At 43.5% G+C, this 24592-nt stretch overlaps 1 protein-coding gene and 1 non-coding gene across 6 annotated transcripts; one reads left to right on the top strand and one right to left on the bottom strand.

Annotated features, from left to right (window-relative positions):
- The first annotated feature begins 526 nt into the window (after positions 1 to 526).
- Positions 527 to 24192, top strand: cib1 (calcium and integrin binding 1 (calmyrin)). 5 transcript variants are annotated; one of them, XM_080216299.1, is made up of 9 exons: positions 527 to 637; positions 13635 to 13754; positions 14708 to 14885; positions 16392 to 16426; positions 17741 to 17840; positions 19298 to 19451; positions 20340 to 20458; positions 22588 to 22676; positions 23852 to 24192. In XM_080216299.1, the coding sequence occupies exons 3-9, from the start codon at positions 14835 to 14837 to the stop codon at positions 23871 to 23873; spliced, it is 570 nt and encodes a 189-aa protein (XP_080072425.1). In that variant the 5' UTR covers positions 527 to 637; positions 13635 to 13754; positions 14708 to 14834; the 3' UTR covers positions 23874 to 24192. The 5 variants fall into 5 exon arrangements, with proteins under 5 accessions (XP_080072425.1, XP_080072424.1, XP_080072427.1 ...); XM_080216298.1 differs by lacking the exon at positions 13635 to 13754 and having other exon boundaries at positions 540 to 637; XM_080216301.1 differs by lacking the exons at positions 527 to 637; positions 13635 to 13754 and adding an exon at positions 787 to 898.
- On the bottom strand, positions 5987 to 6173 carry LOC145360832 (U2 spliceosomal RNA). The gene has a single exon (XR_013889777.1). It is a non-coding gene; the product is annotated as a U2 spliceosomal RNA (small nuclear RNA).
- Positions 24193 to 24592: the final 400 nt, after the last annotated feature.

Below are 24592 nucleotides of genomic sequence, written 5' to 3' on the forward strand. Positions count from 1 at the left end.
GCCCAATAAGTCTGCACCTATCCCCATAACCCCACATATTTACCTTGCTAGTACCCCTGACACTAAGGGGCAATTTAGCACGGCCAATCCACCTACCACACACGTCTTTAGACTGTGGGAGGAAACCGGAGCACCTGGAGGAAACCCATGGGGAGAATGTGCAAACTTCACACAGACAGTGACTCCAGGCTGGAATTGAACCCGGGTCTCTGGCGTTGGGAGGCAGCACTGCTAATCCTCCCACAGTCCAAAGACAGGCTGGTTAGGGCACATTGGCCGTGCTAAATTCTCCCTCAGTGTACCCGAACAGGCACCAGAGTGTGGGGACTAGGGGATTTTCACAGTAACTTCATTGCAGTGTTAATGTAAGCTTAGTTATGACTAATAAATAAACTTTAACGCTGCGCCACCGTGCTGCCCATATCATGATCGTATCTTATTGTTGGGCTGTCCTGCTCTCCTCCTGCTGAGTTGGTGGCTGACTCCCACGTTGGGGTTAGAGGTTGTCTTGATCCCTGAGTCAGGATGTACGTGTTCCGATGCAGTGGGGTTGTAACTGCAGCAACAGGCGGCTCTGTAGAGCAATTCTCTGGAACCTGTCTCGCCGGCCCCAACTTCCGTGTGAGTTGTACTCCAGGTCAGTGAAGTTTTGTAACTTGTTTTATTTTAAGTGTTGAACTTTCTTTTTTTAACTTTTTTAATACTTCCGATTTCTTTCACGTCTCCCACTGGCCGGTCCAGATCCGCCCCCCCCCCCCCCCATCTCTACCCTGCCTTGAATTACCGCTACCGGCCACGGCTCTTCCTCCAGAAGGAGCGGCCCCGGGGATCTCCCCGCAACCCAGCTGGGGAAGTGTACACAGCAGCCAGGCAGGCTGAGAGAGAGCAGGAAGCCCGGGTAAGAGCAGTAACAGGAAATAGAGCAGAGTTAAATGAAATTTCCAGAACTAAACATTATTCATAAATACTCTGAAGTAAACCATTAAAAAAAATCTCCAATAAATACAAACTGCATATTTACAATACTTTATGGTGCCCAGTTCCAAATATTACATTTCTTACAGTTTAGTTCTTCAACAAACTATGTCCATTCCTCACGTTTCACTGTGTGCTGTTTTTACAGAGTTGTACACAGTCATTACAGTTACTGGGCTTTCTGTCTGCCTTGGTTGAAAGGCTTTAAATGATGGTCTTTCCCCATTGTGCCTTTACACTGCCCCAAGCCTGAGAGTGTCCCCCAGGAAGAAGTCTCACAACACCAGGTTAGAGTCCAACCAGTTTATTTGATAGTAATCCCACAAGCTTTCGGAAACGGTGTTCCTTCATCAGGGTGTGGAACCTTCGAAGGAACAGCGTGTCGGAAAGCTTGTGGGATTACTATCACATAAACTGGTTGGACTCTAACCTGGTGTTGTGAGAATTCTTACTGTGTTTACCCCAGTCCAACACGGGCATCTCTACATCAGAGTCCCTCAGCACATAGTCCTGGACCTTGGAATGTGCTGGTCTGCAACACTCGGTCAAAGAGAATTCTTTGCACTGGAAGATCAGTAAGTTTCGGGTGGATCGAAGGGTGTCCTTCTCCGAGTTGATGATCCTCCAGCAGCAGCTGATATTTGTCTCGGTGTGAATCCCTGGGAACAGCCCTAGAGCACAGAGTCCTGCGTCACGGAACTGCTTGGGATGAACCTTGACAAATACCACTGCGTTGCCCCTTTGAAATGCCCGTTCCCCAGTTTCTTCCCCTGGTTTGGAAGGTACTGAAAAGCCCAAATAAGTTAACCCCACATTTAATAGACATTGGCTGTATTCCTCTTACTGAATCAACTCGCTTCTTCCTCCTGAAAACCCCTCCTCTTCACAGCTGGAATCCTGGAGAATATTTTGAATAAAGTTAGACAAGGTTGGGGTTATTTTCCTTGGGACAAAGGAAGCTTTCTCTCGCAATCCTCTGCCAAGTTCCTCCTGTTTCTCTTTCCTCGCTGCTTCAGTCTTGACTCCAACCTCACACAGCCGGAGCCCCTCTAACCTCTTAAAATAAAAGCAAAATACCGTGGAGGCTGGAATCTGAAACAAAAACAGAAAATGCTGGAAAATCTCAGCAGGACTGACAGCATCTGTGGGGAGAGAATAGAGCCGACGTCTCGAGTGTAGATGACCCTTCGTTTTTAAACTTTCTGACAAAAGGTTAACTAAACTCGAAATACCCAACCCCACTGGCACAGTGGTTAGCACTGCTGCCTCACAGCGCCAGGGACCTGGGTTCAACTCTGGCCGTGGGTCACTGTCTGTGTGGCGTCTCCACATCCTCCCCGTGTCTGCACGGGTTTTCTCCGAGTGCTCCGGTTTCCTCCCCCAGACCGAAAGACATGCTGGTTAGGTTGATTGGCTATGCTAAACTTCCCCTTGGGGTTAGGGGATTAGCAGGGTAAATTTGTGGGGTTGCGGGAGTGGGGCCTGGGGGGGGGAATTGTGGATGGTGCAGGCTCGATGGGCCAAATGGCCTCCTTCTGCACTGTAGGGATTTGATGATTGAGCGGGCACTGCCTACTCCCAAGCGCCCCATGAAATACCCCTATAACCGCAGTCAGGGGCAGTTTATAAACTTGTTTATGATTAAAACTCTTGGGTAGGGCTACCCTCTTGAAGTTCATGTGTAAATTATTTGACATCCTGTCTGTATTCAGCTTTGTCGAATGTTGCTTCAACCAGCTGTGGTGGCAATCGAGAGCAGCAACTATTGACAATTTACAATTAAAAACATAGAAACTAGAATCAGGCCGTTTAACCCTTCGAGCCTGCACCCCCATTCATTTTGATCCTGGCTGATCATCGAATTCAATATCCTGATTCCCCCTTTCCCCCTATATCCCTTTAGCCCCAAGAGCTATGTGTAATTTCAAGAAGAAATTAATATTTTGGCCTCAACTACATTCTGTGGTGCTGAATTCCACACATTCACCACTCTCTGGATGAAGAAATTTCTCCTCGCCTCAGTCCTAAAAGATTTACCTCTTATCCTCAAGTGATGATCCCTAGTTCTGGAAAACCGAAAATGTTGGAAAAACTCAGCAGGTGTGGTGGCATCTGCAGTCAAATGGACTCCAAATGCTGTTTCAGTCTCCACACGTGCTGTCAGACCTGCTGAGTTTTTCCAGTCTTTTCTGTTTTAATTTCAGCCTTTTGCTTTTATTCCGTTTACGACGGATATAAAATCCTCCCTTAAGCAAAAGTAGTGTGAGGATTTCAGTAATTATCTATTTAGACAAACACTAATCAGGAAATGTGTTCTCACAATCCCAAAGCCATTCTAATGGGTCAGGTTTCAATATTTGTATAGGAAACAGTTTAGAGAATATTCACTGGGTTGATTCCTGGATTGAGGGACCCGTCTTCCGAGGAAAGTTTCAGCAGGTTGTGCTTACTTGTTCACTGGAGTTAAAAGAATGAGAGTTTATTCTTGACAACTTGACAGTTGATTTAAGGTAAGAAGTTGGAGGTTTAGAGAGGATGTGAGAAGAGGATTTTTCACTCAGAAGTTGGTGGGTGTCTGGAACACTCTGCCTGAAAGGGTGGTGGAGGCAGAGACCCTCATAACGTTTAAGAAGTATTCACATGTGCACATGTGATGTCATGGCATACAAGGTTATGGACTAAGTGCTGGAAAATGGGATTAGGCAGATGCGATGGGCCAAAGGGCTTTTTTCTGGGCTGTAGACCTCGCAGGGGTGGCACGGTAGCACAGTGGTTAGCATTGCTGCTTTACAGTCCCAGGGACCCAGGTTCAAATCCCCGTTTGGGTCACTGTCTGTGTGGAGTCTGCATGTTCTTCCCATGTCTGCGTGGGTTTCCTCCGAGTGCTCCGGTTTCCTCCCACAGTCTGAAAGACATGCAGGTTAGGGTGCATTGACCCGAACAGGCGCAGAGTGTGGCCTCTAGGGGAATTTCACAGTAACTTCATTGCAGTGTTAATGTAAGCCTTACTTGTGACTAATAAATAAACTTTAAACTTTTAAAGAAGTCTCACAGCATCAGGTTAAAGTCCAATAGGTTTATTTGGAATCACGAGCTTTCGGAACACTGCTCCTTCGTCAGGTGAGGGAGAGGCAGGTTTCACAAACACGGCATACATAGACACAGACATAATTGCCTCTATGACATTGAAGGGTCTCGACAATGTTGAGAGGCTGTTTCCCATCCTGAGGAATCTAGAACCAGGGAGCAGAGTTTCAGGATAAGGAGGCAGATTTAGGATGCAGATGAGGAGGAATTTTTTCTGAGGATTGTTAGAATTTGGAATTCTGTAGCCCAGAGAGCAGTGGAGGCTGGGTCATTGAATGTATTCCAGGCTGAGATGAAAAGACAGATCCTTGAATGCTAGGGGGGTTAAGGATTACAGGGATAGGCAGTGGAGTTAAAGCTAAGATTAGTTGGCCATGATCTTACTGAATAGCAAAGCAGACATATTCATGTCCCTACTTTTTACGTTTCTTGTTGTCACCTTGTGTCTTTAGGAACAGGCTTTATAAAACAGATCCAGATTTAGCATCAACTATGACACCTTGATGAACACTATTAATGAGAAGAAAATCTGCATGTATAAGACCAGCCTCTGGCTGCAGTGGCCTGTGTCTCCCCCCTCCCCATTCTGTTATATTGTTTGTGTGCAATTCAACACCCAGGAAGCTGGTTTATGATGAAACACTGGTGTAGACTTCAGACTCCAGTACAGTTAGTTATAGTTTAGTAAGAATGTTTTATTGGCCTTGTTCCCAGGAGTCATATATCTTGTTAGTAGGTGAGAGGAGTTTCACAAGGTTTAAAAGTGGATAGCTGCTGAGATTTCCTCCTAAAGTTCAATAGTTCAGCTATAATTTGCAAAAACGTGTCTCCAAGCAGGTCAGAACCTGCATATTTAATCCTTCAGTACAGTTCAATACTGCATTCTCGCCTTGTCTCCAGCAAAAATAAATGGCCACTTGTGTTTCATTTTGGGTTAAAGGGTAAAGTCTGAGATTTAAAGGAGGAAGTTTTGTCAAATTCAGAGATTTGCGCTAGCGGGACATTTGGACTGAAATTACAGGCCTAGGATTGATGAGAGATTTTTATTCGATAAGTAATGATAAGCTCAGTTTCATTCTGGTGGGAGTTTACAAGTGGCAACTCAACAAAGATCCTTAGACAGCACCTTCCAAACCCACAACCATTTCCATCTAGAAGGGCAAGGGCAGCAGATTCATGGGGACACCAGCACCTGCAAGTTCCCCTCCAAGTCACTCACCATCCTGACTTGGAAATATATCACCGTTCCTTCACAGTCGCTGGGTCAAAATCCTGGAATTTGCTTCCTAACGGCAGTGTGGGTCAACCCACAGAACATGGACTGCAGCGATTCAAGAAGGCAGCTCACCACCACCTTTTCAAGGGCAACTATGGATGGGCAATAAATGCTGGCCCAGCCAGCAATGCCCATGTCCCACAAATGAATTAAAAAAAAAGTGGTGGGCAACTGCAGTCTGGGGTCACGTGTGGCCCATCAGGGTTCTGATTGTGGCCCGTGAGACTTGTTGACTGTTACCTACACACAGGGTTTCCTCCCACAGTCCAGAAATGTGCAGGTTAGGTGGATTGGCCATGCTAAATTGTCCCTGAGTGTCAGGAGGATTAGGAGGGTAAATATATGGGGTTACGGGGATAGGACCTGGGGGGGGGATTGTTGTCAGTGCAGGCTCGATGGGCCAAGTGACCTCCTTCTGCTCTGTAGATTCTATATGTCCAGGAGTAGGACTTGAATCCATAACTTCAGAGGTAAAAGTGTCACCAGTAGATCTTTGACTGCAAATGGATTACATTAACAAGAGAATGGCATTAGTAGAAAAACCTGTGGTTGATAGAATAGTAAGAAATCTCACAACACCAGGTTAAAGTCCAACAGGTTTGTTTGGTAGCACGAGCTTTCAGAGTGTCGCTCCTTCTTCAGGTGAGTGAGGAGTTGTGTTCACAAACAGGGCATATATAGACACAAACTCAAGTTACGATATACATATATGTCTAAAAAGCTGAGATGCCACTTTAAAAAGCTGCTTCAAATGAAGCCTCAATATAACCTCATGACTTTACCCAAGCGTAGGATGTTACTACACTGGATCTTAGCCAAAAGGCCGAGAAGCTGTTAACACAGCAGCAGAAGGTTCATCCCAGGAAATAACTGATGATAATGCAGTGGCCAAAAGCTTCTTCCCTGCTGCTGTCAGACTTTTGAATGGACCGACCTTGCATTAAGCTGATCTTTCTCTACACCCTAGCTATGACTGTAACACTACATTCTGTACTCACTCCTTTCCTTCTCTATGAACTGTATGCTTTGTCTGTATAGGGGACAAGAAACCATACTTTTCACTGCATGCTAATACACACGACAATAATAAATCAAATCAAAGCGGGGATCAATGTGTTTGGTAGAAAACTGGCAACCAGATACTTCCAAATTCAAACACAACATCCAATTTCCTTATTGAACCATTAGCAGAATTAGTTAAATGATTTCATGTAAATAGATGTCTCCTTGTGGGAATCTGTTGGGAATATCTTGGATCTTGCCCCTGGAGTGACTTGGATTTATCTTTTGGATATGGATACCACTCATGTTTCCTTTGACTCCTGACTAAGTGTTTACTCTTGACAGCCTCCCAGACTGTTTACAATCTCGGGATTGCAAAACATTTTGGAAAAGCAGCAGTTGGGATTTATTTGGTATTTAGCACCAGGGAAGGATGCTGTTGAGTCTGAAATTCTCCCTAAGCGTTTTCCTCCGACTTTCCTGGGACATTTGTGTCAATTTTGGAACAAATTGGACTCCCTGGCACAATATCCAATTGCTGGTCTACAATATGACCCACTTCTAAAGGAATTATTTCCAGGAGAAGAGACAAGGCGGGAAATGCCTACTCCTGGGGGTTTTGGTAGTGTAAACCCTCCCTCTGGGAGGAGCTCTGACTGTTCCTGACTAGGATGATGATCAGGCAGCACAGCCGACGGGAAGCTTCCTGAACATTTCTAACTTTCTCTGTCCTTGTGAGTTGTCGGTTGTGTTGGAGATGTTTCCCATACTGGTGTCTGAGAACAAACACTAGCATTGATCGCTTTCACTCGGATGTTTGGGGTATTTAAGTTCGAATTTGGCTTCTGCAGTTCCTGCTGAAGAGCGAGCAATCATTTTTGCCTTTCCTTTCCTGTCACTATCTTCCTCTCTGGGTGAGTTTCTCTGTCGCCTGGAAATGAGTTGGACTGAATTTTGACGGGTTTTTCTAACACCTGGGCGCTTGTTCTTTTCCCCTTTGGGAAAAATGGTTGATTTATTTAAAAGGTGCTTTGCTTTGTGCAGGTTGTGGTTTGAAATTTCACGTCCCTTTGTTGGGTTGTTGCCTCGTTCAAAGTTCGCTGTTGTTTTAATTCCTCCTTCTGCCTTAATATCCCGAGCGGTGCTTCGGCTAGTTCCTATCTTTTAAAAGCTTCAATTTGGGAAGGGTGTAGGAGAGCTGCTCCAGGTAAAATCGTGTTGGTTTAATACAGTGTCTTGTTATATACCCTGTACCTTGCGAGAGCCTTCAAGTAATTCAAATCTAATATTCCTGCCATCCTATCTTTGCAGCCTGTCCAGTGACCATAAACATGGATACTGGTTGTGTGTTTGGCTCTTAATGTACTAAACCCAATGCCTAACTACAGAATTTCACTTTCCCCAAATATATGGAGTGGCAGGACTGATGTGTGAGGAGAGATTGATTAGGTTAAGATTGTTCTCGCTGGAGTTCAGATGAATGAGGGGAAATCTCATAGAGACTTATAGAATTCTAACAGGATTAGACAGGGTAGATGCATGATGTTCTCGATAGTGAGTGAGTCCAGAATCAGGGGTCATAGTCTGAGAATTCGGGTAGATTATTTAGGACGGAAATGAGGAGATATTTCTTCACCCAGAGAGTGGTGAGCCTGTGGAATTCATTAGCACAGGAAGTAGTTGACGCCAAAACATTGAATGTATTCAAGAGGCGGCTGGATATAGCACTTGGGGCGAATGGATCAAAGGTTATGGGGAGAAAGGATTAGGCTAATGAGTTGGATGATCAGCCATGATTGTGACGAATGGTGGAGCAGACTCGAGTGGCCGAATGGCCTCCTCCTGCTCCTATCTTTCCATACTGACTCAAAATCTTAACAATGTTCTGTTTCCATAGATACTGTTAGACTTGCTGAGTTTTTTCAGCATTTTTTGTTTATATTTATTCGTATCCTAAGACATTTGAGGTCTCTGAGCAGTGGAGTTCAAAGCCTTTTTGAAGAGTAGATCCCCTCCCGTAAATCAGTCTATAAATACTCACAGTGATGTAAGTTCTGATATGAGTAACTTCACTTCAGTGCCTTGTTTGCTTTTTTCAGTGGGGTTGATGTTTATTTATGAAAGTTCTACAAGTATTTTATCCAGCTTCTTCTTCAGTTCTTGGCCCAAAGGCAGATCCCACAGCATCAACATCTCCACCACGGTTAAAGGCAGAAGACAGGTGCTGAATCCACCCAGCCAGAACACACTGTTGGCACTAATCTCATCACACTGAGTGAATTATAACCTGAACCCCCCTCTTAATAATCACCTTCACCTGAATTTAAAAGTCGCTTGCTGCAGATGCTTGTTTTGACCCCAAAGATGTGCAGGTGTGTCCACACCCCGGACATTCTCTCTTCCACCATCTTCCATCAGGAAAAAGATACAAAACTCTGATGTTACACAACAACTGACTCAAAAACAGCTTCTTCCCTGCTGCTGTCAGACTTTTGGACCTTCCTTATTTTTAGTTGATCTTTCTCTACTACCTAGTTGTGACTGTAACACTACCTTCTGCACTCTCCCCTTTCTTTCTCTATGAATGGCATGCTTTGTCTGTATAGCGCACAAGAAACAATACATTTCACTGTACACCAATACATGTGACAATAAATCAAATCAGATCAGGTTAAATTGATTGGCCATGCTAAATTGCTCTTAGTGTCATGGGGATTTAAAGTTTATTAGTCACAAGTAGGCTTACATTAACAGTGCAATGAAGTTACTGTTAAAATCTCCTATTTGCCACACTCCGGCACCTGTTCGGATACACTGAGGGAGAATTTAGCATAGCCAATGCACCCCAACCAGCATGTCTTTCGGACTGTAGGAGGAAACCGGAGTACCCGGGGAAACTCATGCAGACACGGGGAGAATGTGCAGACTCCACACAGATAGTGACCCAATCTGGGAATCAAACCCGGGTCCCTGGCATTGTGAGGCAGCGGTGCTAACCACTGTGCCACCATGCTGCCCCGCAGAGTAAATATGTGGATTTATAGGGATAGGACCTGTGTGAGATTGTCATTGGTGCAGGCTTGATGGGCTGAATGCACTGCTGCACTGTAGGGATTCTATGAACCATTTCTCCCTCAAAAAAGATAACCAAAATATATTACCTTCTTCCAAATAGCCTTTTTAAATCATTATCAGCTAGGGTATATATAATTACCCAGATATTATACGGGTGGAGGGTCTGTCTCTTCAACAAATTGTAACACTCTACTTTAGGACTAATCAAGGGGAGAGGGCCATTAAAGTTGCATATAGAGTAGTGTGTATGATGTTATATTTTACTCAATTATTTACAAGTGTATTAAAGAACTGTAATATGAAATAAGTCGATAAGTGCATTACAACATTGAAAACTAGAAAGATAGAAAATGTAATCTTGCTTCTAATGTAAAATCCAATAAAAAGATTCTTAAACCAATGCAGACAGCAGCGGGGTCAAGAAGGCAGCTCACCACCACCTTCTCAAGGGCAATCAAGAAAGCCTACATTCCGTAAACGAATAAATAGAAGCTAAAATCACTTAGGATAGCCATTAAACATTTAAAGCAAAGTGTTATCTTAAATCCCCAAGTAGTTTAGGTGTCTGACTAGCACGACATAAAAAAAACACAAGTGTCCAGCTCCTCAACACTTTGAGAAGCACTGGTTTAATGTTTGTCCTCAATACTTTTGAGTTACCGTAAAAATCTTATATCCCACTGAACTAAATTACAGTCATCCTTAGTACCTAAGGGGGTTACTTTTTGTTTAAGCTCCTCCCTTTTGATTAACCTTTTATCATTCACTTATTATTTTGTTGAATATTGCCTTATTATGTGAACATTGTGAGGGCACTTATCTGATCAATAAATGTTTGCAATGTGTTCTAATATCAACCTTCATTCATTTCACTTTCCATACTTCCATCGTGATTTATAAGTTGCAGTGTTTCAAGAAGGCAACTCACCACCCACCTTCACCAGGGAAGCTCGGAATGGGCAATAAATGCTGGCTTAGCCACATCCCATAGACAAATAACTTTAAAATGGAAATGTCCACCTTTTAAAGATATTTTATTCCTTTTGGGTCATTTAAAGACTACATTCCTGAAGTATCCATCCTTTGTAAAAGTTGGCTGACAGTGTTCAATTCTGACTCTTAGAAGTTTACTAGTCTTTCATGATATCTGAGCTTGGAGTGGCTCAGTGGTTAGCACTGCTGCCTCACAATGCCAGGGACCGGGTTCGACTCCTAGCTTGGGTCATTGTCTGTGTGGAGTTTGCACATTCTCCTCATGTCTGTGTGGGTTTCCTCTGGGTGCTTAGGCTTCCTCCCACAGTCTGAAAGATGTGCGGGTTAGGTGCATTGACCATGCTAAATTCTCTCTGTGTATTCAAACAGATGCCAGAGTGTGGTGACTTGGGGATTTTCACAGTAACTTCATTGCAGCGTTAATGTAAGCCTACTTGTGACTGATCAACTTTAAACTTTAGATTTTAAGAATTCTTTCTTACTAGAATCTAACTATCATTGTTGGATATTACATCACCTTTTTAACATTCCTTTATGTTAACCAGGGCAGAATGGTGACACAGTGGTTAGTGTTGCTGCCTCACAGCTGTAGGAACCCGAGTTCAACTTCGGTCTCAGGTGACTGTCTGTGTGGAGTCAGTACATTCTCCCTGTGTCTGTGTGGGTTTCCTCTAGGTGTTCCGGTTTTCTCCCACAGTCCAAAGATGTGAAGGTTAGGTAGATTGGCCATGATAAATTGCCCCTTATTGTCAGGGGACTAGCTAGAGTAAATATATGGGACCTGGGTAGGATTATGGTTAGTGCAGACTCAATGGGCCGAATGGCATCCTTCTTCACTGTAGGATTCTCTGATTCTATGAACGTTCCTTTGGTAAAGATTAAAGCATTTAAAAATTGTGTGAAGATCATCCTTATCAATTCTGTGTCCAAAAAAGATCTTTCTAAAATTCCAGTGTATTTACAAACGTGAAGAAATATTCATCGGTGTTGAATTAAATTCAGCGCTGTCACAAATCCCCCGCACTCTTTCCCCCCGACCCAATCTCTAGTGTGTGTCCCAGTGCAGTTGTGTTAGCTTCTGGGTTTAAAAAAAAACTCATTTTCTGCCTGTAACCATTTATTCAATTCTAAAATATAATGCCCTAATTATTTATGAATTCTATCCAATGGCTGGAATTTTACCGCCCTGTCTGCCATGAAAATCAGAGCGGGCAAGGGGCGAACCATGGGAAGGTCCGTTGACCTCGGGTGGGATTTTAGTTTCAGGATCAGCAAAGCCATAAACTCCCACCCAATATCTATATTGTACCCAACTATCTCTATAATCCATGACAGGTTGTCCAGCCAACCAAACACCAAGGAGACAGAGTTGGTGATGAATAATAATGGTCGAAGCTCCAATGTCCTTTCCATCACATGGCTGACCAGGAATCTCTCCTGCTCTTATTGCCTTTCATCAGCATCTGTTGGAAGGATTTATCAGTTGATTCTCAATCTATTTAACCACATTATTCCTTGGCCATCAAGTCCCTGGGGGGACTTGAACCTGGAGCTTCTGGTTCAGAGGCAAGAATGCTATGCACGGTGCCACAAGACTTCCTTTTATTCAGTCCTTAAATAATAAAGAATGGATCAAGAATGATATCCTCAATGAAACAGGCCCAATGGTAGAATATTAGGGATTCAAACTAGGGGCAGCACAGTGGTTAGCACTGCTGCTTCACAGCTCCGGGGACCTGAGTTCGATTTCTGGTTTGGGTCACTGTCTGTGTGGGGTCTGCATGTTCTCCCTGTGTTTGCAATGGTTTCCTCCCACAGTCCAAAAATGTGCAGGTTAGGTTGATTGGCCATGCCAAAACTGGCCCTTTGTGTTCTGAGATGTGTAAGTTAGAGGGATTCACAAGTAAATATGTAGGGATATGGGAGTAAGGAATGGGTGCGATTGTGGACAGTGCATACTCGATGGGCCAAATGGCCTCTTTCTGCACTGTAGGGTTTCTATGATTTTAGAATTCAGCTTGGGAAAAAAGTTCACAAACAGGCAGACCAGTTCTAAGTATGGTAGGGCAAGCCTGGAACGTATTCAGAAGCACGTTGGATGTTGCAGTAAAGGATTCTATTGATAAAGGAGCTAAAGTAACCTAATGACTTTCCTTACCAATATCTGTCTTGTCAGTAAAAATAAAAAACAGTCAGAACACTAAGGGCCAATTTTAGCATGGCCAATAAACTCTTGATCTCAGTTTAAATGTTTATGGGGAGGGGAAATCAATAAAGCAGATTCTTTCCTAATGCACACAGGTTAACAGAATCAGATACAGGAATCTTAGCTCTTTTTCCCACCCTCTACATTGTTATCTTCACAGCTTTAGTTCTAGCTAAGATGAGCTATTTCAGCAAAGTGCATTATATTTCATTATTGGAAGAATTGACATTGGAAATGCTCCATGATATTGTAACAAGATCCCAAACCTTCAATGGCTTGATTTATAATACATGAAGATATGTATAGCAAAGTGGTTAAGAGTCAGAGATATAACTCATCCGTCTTGTTCCCCTCTGTCCCAAACCCAGAATTTACAATGAATGTTTTAATATGAAATATCAATGTCCTGAAGAGGAATTGTCCTAAATTTCTGTGTGGGATGGTGGGCGGCAGACTGGTTAGCACTGCTGCCTCACAGTGCCAGAGATCTAGATTCGATTCCTGGCTTGGGTCACTGTCTATGTGAAGTCTGCACATTCTCCCCGCGTCTGTGTGGGTTTCCTCCTGCAGTTTGAAAGACATGCTGGTTAGGGTGCATTGACCCAAACAGGTACCGGAGTGTGGCGAATAGAGGAATTTCACAGTAACTTCATTGCCATGTTAATGTAAGCCTTACCTGTGACTAATAAATAAACTTTAAAAACAACTTTAGGTGATTGGACAAGAACCAAACTGTTCTGCCCCGATTTGATCACAGCCTCCCTACAGCTCACCATTTTAAACCCCCCTTAATTAGCATTGTTTTCCCTGTTGCCCAACCAAGCTTACTGTAGGGGATCAAAAAGGAATCTCATCAACCTCCAAAGCACCCTAAAGATCTCTTCTCTGACCACTGATTTCAACTTCAGACAATGATGTGCTCATTTTCATATCTCTTTCTGTCATTATTGAATGAGTTTCCATCTTGGAGAGTAGTCTTGTAGGGTCCTGGCCAACATTCTTCTCTATTAAACTTACCAGAAAGAGACTAACTGATCTTCATCTGTTGTGGATGGATCTCATGCATTTGTCAAAACAGCAAGAATATGCCATCATTTAACCATATGTGTGAGGAATTTTGAGAGAAATTTTGTGAAAAGGGTAATGGATTTAAGTTAGTTTAACATATTTGCATTTCATCAGATGTTTGACTTTTATTTGTCAATTTACATCTCTACTTTTCAAAAAAATTGTTCGCAATTTGATAAACCCTGTAACTGTCTGTGACAAGAGTTAGCAACCTAGTGCCACTTTAACCTGTTTTTGCTCTCTTCCAATAAAGGTCGGCTCCCATTTTCAATGTACAGTTAAGAATAAAGATCTTCACAAGACATGTTATAGAATCTTACAGTACAGAAGGAGGCCATTCGGCCCATCGAGTCTGCAGCAACAATTCCACCGAGGTCCTATCCCCATAACCCCATGTATTTACCCTGCTAGTCCCCTGACACTAGGATCAATTTAGCATGGCCAATCCACCTAATCTGCACAGTTTCGGACTGTGGGAGGAAAGGGTGCATCTGGAAGAAACCCACGCAGACACGGGGAGAACGTGCAAACTCCACACAGTCACCCAAGCTGGAAATTGAACTCCGGGTTTCTAGCGCTGACAGTGTTAACCACTGTGCCACCCCATGTTAGAACAAACCAAAAACAAAGAAAATTACAGCACAGGAACAGGCCCTTTGGCCCTCCAAGGCTGCACCGACCATGCTGCCAGACTGAATTAAAACCCCCTACCCTTCTGGAGACCGGGTCCCTCTATTCCCATCCTATTCATGTATTTGTTCAGATGCCCCTTAAAATTCACTATTGTATCCGCTTCCACTACCTTCCTGGCAAGTTCCAGATACCTACCACTCGCTGTGTAAAAGACTTGCCTTGTACGTCTCTTTTAAACCTTGCCCCTTAGTAATTGACTCTTCCACCCTGGGAAATAGCTTGACTATCCACTCTGTCCATGCCCCTCATAATCTTGTAGACTTCTACCAGGTCGCCTCTCAACCTCCATTGTTGCAGTGAGAACTATGTTAACCTGTCTGTTTTCTTTTCAGGTCCGATTCTAACTAAATTGAAACAAAAACGCAAGGGTTCTGAGAAGCTGCGGGCAGCACAGGAGGGTACTTGTTCCCAGGGGATCCACAGCACAAACTTTGAAGTCAGTGGGGTCAAATTGGGAACATGGGTGGATCGGCTAGTCACCTCTCCAAGGAGCAACTTTCGGAATATCAGGTGAGAAAATAAAATTTAACTCAAAGGTTTTCCCCCAGTCAGAGCCTGGCATAAGTTTAAATTGAACAGTAATTCTGAGTACTTAAAGAATAAATTAAGTCCAAAGTATTTTATTGTAACTCTTTCAATAATCACTGACATTCCAGTCTTAGTTCAGTATCAGATCAAAGAATCGTAAACCCAATATATTTATTTATTAGTGTCACAAGTAGGCTTACATTAACACTGCAATGAAGTTACTGTGAAAATCCCCTAGTTGCCACATTCCAGCGCCTGTTTGGATACACTGAGGGAGAAATTAGCATGGCCAATGAACCTAAGCAGCACGTCTCCCGGACTGTGGAAGGAAACCGGAGCGCCTGGAGGAAAGCCATGCAGACACGGGGAGAATGTGCAAACTCCGCACAGACAGTGACCCAAGCTGAGAATTGAACCCAGGTCCCTGGTGCTGTGAGGCCACGGTGTGAACCACTGTGCCATCGTGTTACTTAGAAGAGTAAATTAAGTCCAGAGTATTTTGTTGCAACTCTTTCAACAATCACTGTCATTCCAGTCTGAGTTCAATATCAGATCAAAGTCTCATAATTTCTAATATTTGGGATGGGATGTTGGTTCCCATTGCTCCTGTCTTAGCCAAGGGAATTAGGCTTCACAGAGACAATATCAGTAAGAGCGTCAGGAGCAGAAAATGGTCCCATGAAAGATAAATAGAAACGATCAGGACATTTCCAAGTGCATTTCATCGCATTCACTCCTTTTGAAGTGAAGTCCTTTGTGTAACTGCAGCATGCTGTAAGATTTCACAAATAGATAAATATGAGTTGATCTATTTTTGAATGTTAATTGAGGAGGGCAGAGCAATGTTGATCAGGTCACTGGAGTTCCATATTTTTCTTTGTGACAGTTCTCTCGGAGCCTTTGCGTCCACCTAAACAAGCTGACAGTTTAATGTTGTTTGACAGTCAGTATTTTCTTGACAATGCTGCGCAGAGGGTCAGCCTTGCAGTGGGGCTCGATCCTCAAGGCAAAGAGGTCAACAACTCAGCCAAACAGATAACTATTTGAAAAACAAAATATTGTGGATGCTGGAAATCTGAAATAAAAGCAGAAAGTGTTGAAAATAATTAGGTCGGGCAGCATCTATGGAAAGAGACACTAAGTTATTACCATGAAATGTTAGCTCCTCTCTCCACTAATGCTGCCTGACCTGCTGAATTTATACAGCATTTTCTGTGATGATTAATTGAATTGTGATAAAAGTGTCTGTGTCTGTACATGGGTGCATCTGGGTGCGTGTGCGCCTGTGTGTTTGTGTGTATGTGCACATCTGTGCGCGTGCGTCTGTGTTGGAGGAGGTGTTCAAGGCATTTCTCTCCCTTGTACAGCAAAGACCAAGAACACTTACCTTAAAGAGCTTGGCTTGCCTGAGCGTCCTCACACTGTAACAATGCTTAATGTCCGTGGCAGCAATGTTGAAATTTTTTTCCCCCTTCTCTTTTATTTTAGGAACTAACATTTCTAACAAAGCAAGACATTCTGCAGTAAGTAGAAGATTTTATATTTTGTTCTTGGAGAATTTTAGAAGTGTTCATCAAATCACCACAATGGGATTTGACACCTCAGCAATTGCTGGAGCACCGTGGCTTACTCGCTAAATACACCTCCCAATGTAGCAATAGCTCTTCCAGAACAGTAATAGTCAAAGATTCAGTCCTTGAATTATGCTGCTCTCAGCAAAGTTGGCAGCTAGGACACTGTAATTGGGTGCTTCATTCCCCATTAGGGAGGGAAAAAACATCAGCCAGAGTTCTTGCTTCCTTTTTGCCGCAGAGTGACAATTATACATGTGTAGCTGTAGTGAGAATAACAGGACTTGTGTGAGACCTCCACTCTCAAATAGCCAGCAGGCTCTCACAAGGAATAGCTTGGGTGAGGTAATAGATGATGTTTTGTACATGTGGTACTGTACCTCAGAAAGGAGCTAACACCATCATAGAATCCCTACAGAGCAGAGGGCCGTTCAGCCCATCGAGTCTGCACTAATCATAATCCCACCCAGACCCAATTTCCGTAACCCCACCTACTTAAGCGCGTTTAGAACGGAGTTGAGGAGGAACTTCTTCACTCAAAGGGTGGTGAATCTCTGGAATTCTCTGCCCGTTGAAGTGGTGGAGGCTGCCTCGCTAAATATTTTTAAGAAGCGGGTTGATGGGTTCTTGATAAGAGAGGGGATTAAGGGTTATGGGGAGAGGGCGGGAAAGTGGAACTGAGCCACAACAGATCAGCCATGATCTTATTGAATGGCGGGGCAGGCTCGAAGGGCTAGATGGCCTACTCCTGCTCCTATTTCTTATGTTCTTATGTTCTTATGTTTAGTCCCCCTGACATTAAGGGACAGTTCAGCATGGCCAATTCACCTAACCCATATGTCTTCGGAGTGTGGGAGGAAACCGGAGCACCCAGAGGAAACCCACACAGACTTGGGGAGAATGTGCAGACTCCACACACAACAGTAACCCAAGCTGGGGAATCAAACCCGGGATCCTGGCACTGTGAGGCAGCAGTGCTAACTACAGTGCCACTACGATGGATGATAAAAATCAGCCACTTGTATCAATGGTTTCATGATTTCATAACGTGGGTGGGAATAATTTCCCCATCTTCATCAACTGAATCAATGCACATTCCCATGGACACAAATGCTGAAGAACTAGCTCTTTGCCTTGTGTCAGACATTTGCACACATTGTATTGTAACCTGTAGTTCTGGTTTTAAAATGTTCATAGCTTGCTTAGTAACATTTCAAAGGTGAAGTCTGATATAGTGACAACCATGTAACTCTTCTATCCACAAAGCGCTTGTCAAATATTCAAGGGGATGCTCGCAAATGATCTGGTTGACTTCCAAAACACGCGAATTGCAAAGGACAGAATCTGCGAGTTACCAGAGTTGAAGGTACGAAAAGATCTCAATGCAGTTTCCAGGATTGCAGTAATAAAAAGAAGGTAAAGTCACCACAGTCCCAGATGACCACAGGCCGCTCCCCTTTGCAGGAGAGAGCTGACTGGTGGTGACTTCACTGAGGATCCCTACACCTCCCCAAACCTCAGGTAAGAGGCAAGGTTGAGAAGGAGGGGCCTTCCTGAATAATCTCAGCCGGTACAGGAATTGAACCCACGCTGCTGGCGTTGCTCCGCATCAGAAACCAGCCCACTGAACTAACCAACTCCCAATTCCTGAAATTGTAATGGGGTTTGTCTGTGGATAACTCTCTTTTTGCTCCAATAGTTTGAAACAGGAAAAATCCTCCAGCAAGGATGCTAGTGCATCACAGTAGCACTGACACAGAAATGGATTCTGTGTAAGCAAACGAGTCAGTGTTAAAAGTTTCCTGGGTTCTAGAAGAGGAAAAGTCTGGATTGTTTCTCATTATTGGAATAAGCCTCTGTGGGTGGGAAGAGGATGATGTTGGCTGTATTGACCCTTATGTTACAACAGCCACTATAGTCTAGGCTTTCCGAAAAAAGATATATGAGTTACAAGCAGGAATAGACCACTCAGCCCCTTGTGCCTGCTCTATCATTCAATAAGATTATTGCTGATATGATTGTAATCTCAACTCCATAATCCTACCTACTTCTGATAACCTTTCACCTCCTCCTGGAGCACAAATTGATCCACTCTGCTTCTGACATCTTATAGGGAAGAGAGTTGCAAAGACTCATGATTCTTAGAAAAACATTCCCTTCATCTTGGTCTTAAATAGGTGACCCCTTGTTCTAGATTCTCCCACGAGGGAATGGCCATTCCACATCCACTCTGACAAACCCCCTCAGTTTCTTGCCTGTTTCAATCGAGTCACCTCTTACTCTTAGAAACACCAGCAGAAACAAGCCTTGCCTGTCCATTCATTCCTCACAAGATAACCTGTCCAATCGTGATATTAGTCTAGTGAACCTTCTCTGAATCACCTCCAACACTCCCTCGATGACTTAGAATAGAATTGGTCTTGGTTGTGATCTCCTCCACCCTCCATCAAGACTAGACTAAAAGTGAAAAGTAAAGTTTATTTATTAATCATGAGTAAGACTTACACTATCACTAATGAAGTTACTATGAAATTCCCCTAGTTGCCACAATTGGGAACTGTTCGGATCAGTGCACCTAACCGGCATGCCTTTTGGACTGTGGGAGGAAACCGGAGCAGCTGGAGGAAACCCATGCAGACATGGGGAGAATGTGCCAACTCCACATAGACAGTGACCCGAGCCAGGAATCGAACCTGGGTCCCTGGCGCTGTGAAGCAGCAGAGCTAACCACTGTGCTTCCATGCCGCCCCACAGAATTACATAGATAAGGTACAACGGCAATGGACTATTTTAAGTTACATTGTTTTTGTGTTTTGATTGTAGGCTAACCCTTTCCGAGAAAGAATCTGCCTGGTGTTCTCAACTGCGATTGAAAAGGATGGCAGTATGTCCTTCGAGGACTTCTTGGACATGCTCAGTGCTTTCAGTGATTCAGCAACCCTTGAGATTAAGTCTCACTACGCTTTCAGAATCTTTGGTTAGTCTGATCTCCTCGGTGGGGTTAGTACAACAGATATTGTGGCCTGTTTTAGTGCAGTGGTACTGAGTAGGAGAATGATAATTGGACACATTACATTAGGAATCGGAATATGACGAAGGGCATTCACCTCTCATGTTCCCGATTGCTGTACGTTGACTCTTGTTGGTAATGTATATATTGGGAAAGTGTGGTTATTCTGTGACTTTCCTCACTAACATCCATGTAATCTGTGAACACTCACTGTGTTCACTCAAGAAGCAGAATTGAACACACTGGAGGATGGTCGGCAGCTGGTGGCACGATGGCACAATGGTTAATGCTGCCGGCTCACAGCTCCAGGGACCCGGGTTTGATTGCCAGCTTGGGTCACTGTCTGTGTGGCGTCTGCACGTTCTCCCCGTGTCTGTACGAGTTTCCTCTGGGTGCTCTAGTTTCCTCCCACAGTCAAGATGTGCAGGTTAGGTTGATTGGCCATGTTAAATTCCCCATAGTGTCTTGGGATGTGTACATGAGAGGAATTAGTGGGGTAAACGTGTGAGGTTGTGATGATGGGGCCTCCGGACTGGGATTGTTCTCGGTACAGACTCGAATGGTCTCCTTCTGAACTGTAGGGATTCTTTGATCAAAATCAAGAATTTCAGCATCAGAAATGGATTGTAGTCTTTATCATTCCCTGACCTCGTCCCTGCAGGGAAACTATTTGACCTCTGCATGGTGGGTTAAGATGGAGAGCACGGTACACCATGGGTACAGAACTGAGGCATGTATTTGCTGTACAGGATGATGGGAGTGTTTGAGGGTTGGCTTCTCAAAAAAGGATTGTGAATCTGGTTTGTAACACTGACTTAATGCAGAGCACGTTTAAAACATTTATTCTTTTTGTAGATTTTGATGACGATGGCACTTTAGATAAAGAGGATTTGAAGAAATTGGTGAATTGTCTGACAGGAGGCACATCTGGAACACAGCTGACAGACGCAGAGATGAATCAGCTCATTCAAAACGTAAGGGAATCTCTTATTAAAAAACTGCACCTTTTATAGCATACTTCATTTAAATTCTGAGGCTTTGTAAGGCTCTGGTCTGAGGGGAATAGGGCTGGAGTGGCGGGGGCAAGGTTTAAAGGAGATATCTAGATATAGGAGACAAGTTTTTTCACACAGAGGGTGGTGGATGCCTAGATATGATCGTGAGTTTTAACAGGCATCTGGATAAATACAGGAATAGGATGGGAGTAGAGGGATACGCCCTTTCAGCGGGAGTCACTGGCAGCAGAAACTGAGTGACTCGTTTTCTGAAGAAGTCATACCAACAACTCTGTTTCTTTCTCCATAGGTGCTGCCAGACACAGAGTTTTTCCAGAATTATGTCTTTGTTTCAGATTTCCAGCACCTGTGGTATTTTGCTGTTATTTATTGATTTATTGAAGCCTTGCAGAGTCACTAATAACCATGATATTCAACTGGAGATAATCTTGTTTTATAATGAGCAACAGTTGTACAGGAACGAGTAACCTATAAGAGGTTTGTGTCAGTGAAGGACAGAATTCAGCAAATCATTCACTGCCTCACTCAGAACACTGGCTGGGATTTCACAAGTTACAGCAATTCATTTAGGGGAGTTCCTCTGATGCAAAATCATTTTAATTTTGTATATGAATTCACTCTTTCCAAGAATTAAATATAGTCTAATGGTTGGATTATTGGACATATTAAAGGATAGACACACATTAGAAACTTGAGTGAAACTACAACAAAAGTAAAATACTGCAGATGCTGGAAACATGTAGAATGCCTGGCAACATCAGAGGAACAGAGCCGCGGGTTCATGGAATCCTTACAGTGCAGGAGACCATTTGGCCTATCAAGCCTGCACCAACAACAATCCCACCCAGGCCCTATCCCCCATGTATTCACCCTGATAATCCACATATTTACCTTAACAGTCCTCCTGATACCAAGGGTTAACTAAGCATGACCAACTAACCCCACATCTTTGGACTGTGGGAGGAAACCCATGCAGACACAGCCAGTGACCCGAGGCTGGAATTGAACCAGGGTCCCTGGTGCTATGAAGCACTGTTAATCACCATGCCACCCCTGGGGTGATGACTTTTCAGCAAAACAAGAGTGAGGCTTTTGTGTCTAGGACATTGGTCTGTTAGTAGTATTAATTAATTCTAATACCCTTGGTTTCACAAGTAGTTTCAAAATTTAATTTGATTTATTATTACATGTATTGGGATACAGTGAAAAGTATTGTTTCTTGCACACTATACAGACAAAGCATACTGTTCATAGAGAAGGAAAGGAGCGTGCAGAATATAGTGTTACGGTCATAACTACGGAGTAGAGTAAGATCAAATTAATGCAAGGTAGGTCCATTCAAAACTCTGATGGCACCAGGGAAGAAGCTGTTCTTGAGTCAATTGATACATGACTTTGCCACCTTCTTCCCTTGGGAAAAAGATGCAAAAGCAGAGAGAATGTCCAGGGGTTTGGGGGTGGTGTGGGATCCTTATTTAAAGTTTATTTATTAATTACAAGTAAGATTTACATTAACACTACAATGAAGTTACTGAGAAATTCCCCGAGTTGCCACACTACAGAGCTGGTCAATGCACCTAACTAGCACATCTTTCAGAATGTGGGAGGAAACCCACGCAGACGTGGGGAGGATGTGCAAACGCCACACAGACAGTGACCCAAGCTGGGAATCAAACCCGGGTCGATGGTGCTGTGGGGCAGCAGTGCTAACCATGCTGCTCCTTAATTGTGCTGGCTGCCTTGGTATCACAAGTTGACCACGATTCTATAGTTTGAAAATTAAGGCTTTATGTTACTGGTGTTAAATTCTGTTATATAGGTTCTTGATTAATAAGGGGATCAGGGGTTATGGGAAAAAGGCAGGAGAATGGGGATGAGAAAAATATCAGCTATGATTGAACTTGATGGGCCAAATGGCTTAATTCTGCCCTTACGTCTTGTGGTCTTCTAGATTTTCCCAACCTGCATCTTGAAATCTATAATTAAATAGCTAGCTTTCATTCTCCTCCTTAAGATTGTTTTGCCACTTTAGCATCAGGGAGTGTATGCCTGGTCCATTTACTGTTGTACTTACTGTTGTCACCCAGATTTTGGAGGAGTCCGATATTGATAGAGATGGGACTGTGAATCTCTCCGAATTTCAGCACGTCATCTCCAGATCGCCTGACTTTGTGAGGTATGGTGAACAGAATTTAATGGCCCTTCTGCTTTCGCTAACGCACACTCTAACTGAAACACAATTTAATCACATCTATAACCTGAGCAGGAGCACAAAGTTAGATACATGGGTTTTTTGAAAAATGAAACACCATTGCAACTACTAAATCTAAATTTATCAAGGGACGAGTTTTGATTTCTAGTCAGTGCTTTATCAAGCATGACTGGGCCAGCAGTTTGGAAACTGTAATTGAGTCTCTGATGAAAAATGGGTGTGTGTGAATTACCTGTGAGGACATACAAACTAATTTTAACTTGCTGCCCACTTTATGCTGGACAGAGCAAGTATCCTGCTCTGATTGAATAATAGAATCTCTGCAGTGCAAGAGAGGCCATTCAGCCCCTCAAGTCTGCACCAACTCAGAGTACCATACCCAGCCCCATCCTCATTACCCCACACACATTTCTCATGACCAATTCCCCTAACCCACACATTTTTAGGGCACTAAGAGGCAATTTAGCATGGCCAGTCTGCATCTTTGGACTGTGGAAGCACCCGGAGGGAATCCACACAGACAGTGACCCAAGGCCGGAACTGAACCTGGGTCCTGGTGCTGTGAGGTAGCTGTGCCGCACTCTGGCTGTTTTCACCCCTGTCCTCAGAGTGCCTCCCTGTTTCAAATGAGATGGCACACATGAAACACCAGCTGTCATTTTTAAGGTATAAATGCAGTGTGTGCTGCACCCTTATCCCAGTGTAGGTGTTGTGCAGCCAGATAAGGTCTGGAAGAATCATAGAATCCCTACACTGCAGAAGGAAGCCCTTTGGCCCATCAAGTCTGTACTGACCACAATCTCACCCATGCCCTATTCCCATAATCCCACACATTTACTCTGTTAATCCCTGACACTAGGGTGAATTTAGCATGGCCAGTGTAACCTGCACATCTTTGGACTGTGGGAGGAAACCCATGCAGACACGTGGAGAATGTGCAAACCATACAGACAGTGACCCGAGGCCAGAATTGAACCTGGGTCCCTGGTGCTGAGAAGCAGCAGTGCTAGCCACTGTGGCCCTTTTTACCCCTTCAAAGCTTTGCTAGCCTTCTTCCCCACCTGTCCCCCCTTAATAAAAATAGTTCCAGTCTGATTTTTTTCTTTACAAATTTTGATGAATGTTTGATTACATTTCAGCTCCTTTAAGATTGTGCTCTAAAATAATCGCACGTCATCTGTACTGGGAAAAGACATCTCACCTCCCTGGAACTTTTGGCCCTGTGGAACAGATCAATGGTCTTTAATAATCATGGAATGGCGGGGGAGATCTCTGATGAGGAATTTTTCATCTGTATTGTAGCATCAACTTCTAAAGCCATGGTTACAGTATTCAGAATAATCATGTTTCCAAATATTTTCATGTTTGATTTACACCAGGGAGGGAAAGAAAATCAATTTTATATTTTTTAACTAGAATGCTTCCAATGACTGAAACTGAGCATTTGTACTGTGCAATAAAAGTATTTTCATTCTAAGCACTCGCTGTGCAAGTTGCATTAATTTTTAGCTACTTAAGATGTTGCAGAGATCTGAAGTCCCACCTGCCTTTTTTCCCTTCAAATCCACAGCACTCTATATTTCACAAAAGATTTTACCCCCAGTTGATATCAGCTAGCTCGAGCTAAATGGGGACAAGCAGCCAAGAGTGGTTGGAATTTTTCTACAAGTATGAATGAGAGCAGGTCCATACAATTCACAGATCTGCAATGCTACAGGATACCCAAGTGGGAACACAAGAAAATCTGCACCTTGGGCTACAGGACAGAGACAGACTTGGGAAAAGCTGAAGATACAAAGGCCGCCTCATCACATCAAGCCAAATCAAAATCAGTAACGCCTTGGAAAAAGAAGCGCACTGTTATGTTCCAACATATAATG

The sequence above is a fragment of the Carcharhinus amblyrhynchos genome, chromosome 32 (genome assembly GCF_965287045.1).
Source record: "Carcharhinus amblyrhynchos chromosome 32, sCarAmb.v2.hapA, whole genome shotgun sequence".
In the NCBI taxonomy this organism is placed as follows: domain Eukaryota; kingdom Metazoa; phylum Chordata; class Chondrichthyes; order Carcharhiniformes; family Carcharhinidae; genus Carcharhinus; species Carcharhinus amblyrhynchos.

Bases quoted from the DNA above. Each gene is read 5' to 3' on its own strand.
- cib1 (XM_080216299.1), top strand. From the start codon at position 14,835: ATGGGTGGATCGGCTAGTCACCTCTCCAAGGAGCAACTTTCGGAATAT. The intron at 16,427-17,740 runs GTAAGTAGAAGA...CTATCCACAAAG, and splicing joins ACAAAGCAAGACATTCTGCA to CGCTTGTCAAATATTCAAGG. The intron at 20,459-22,587 runs GTAAGGGAATCT...GTTGTCACCCAG, and splicing joins TGAATCAGCTCATTCAAAAC to ATTTTGGAGGAGTCCGATAT.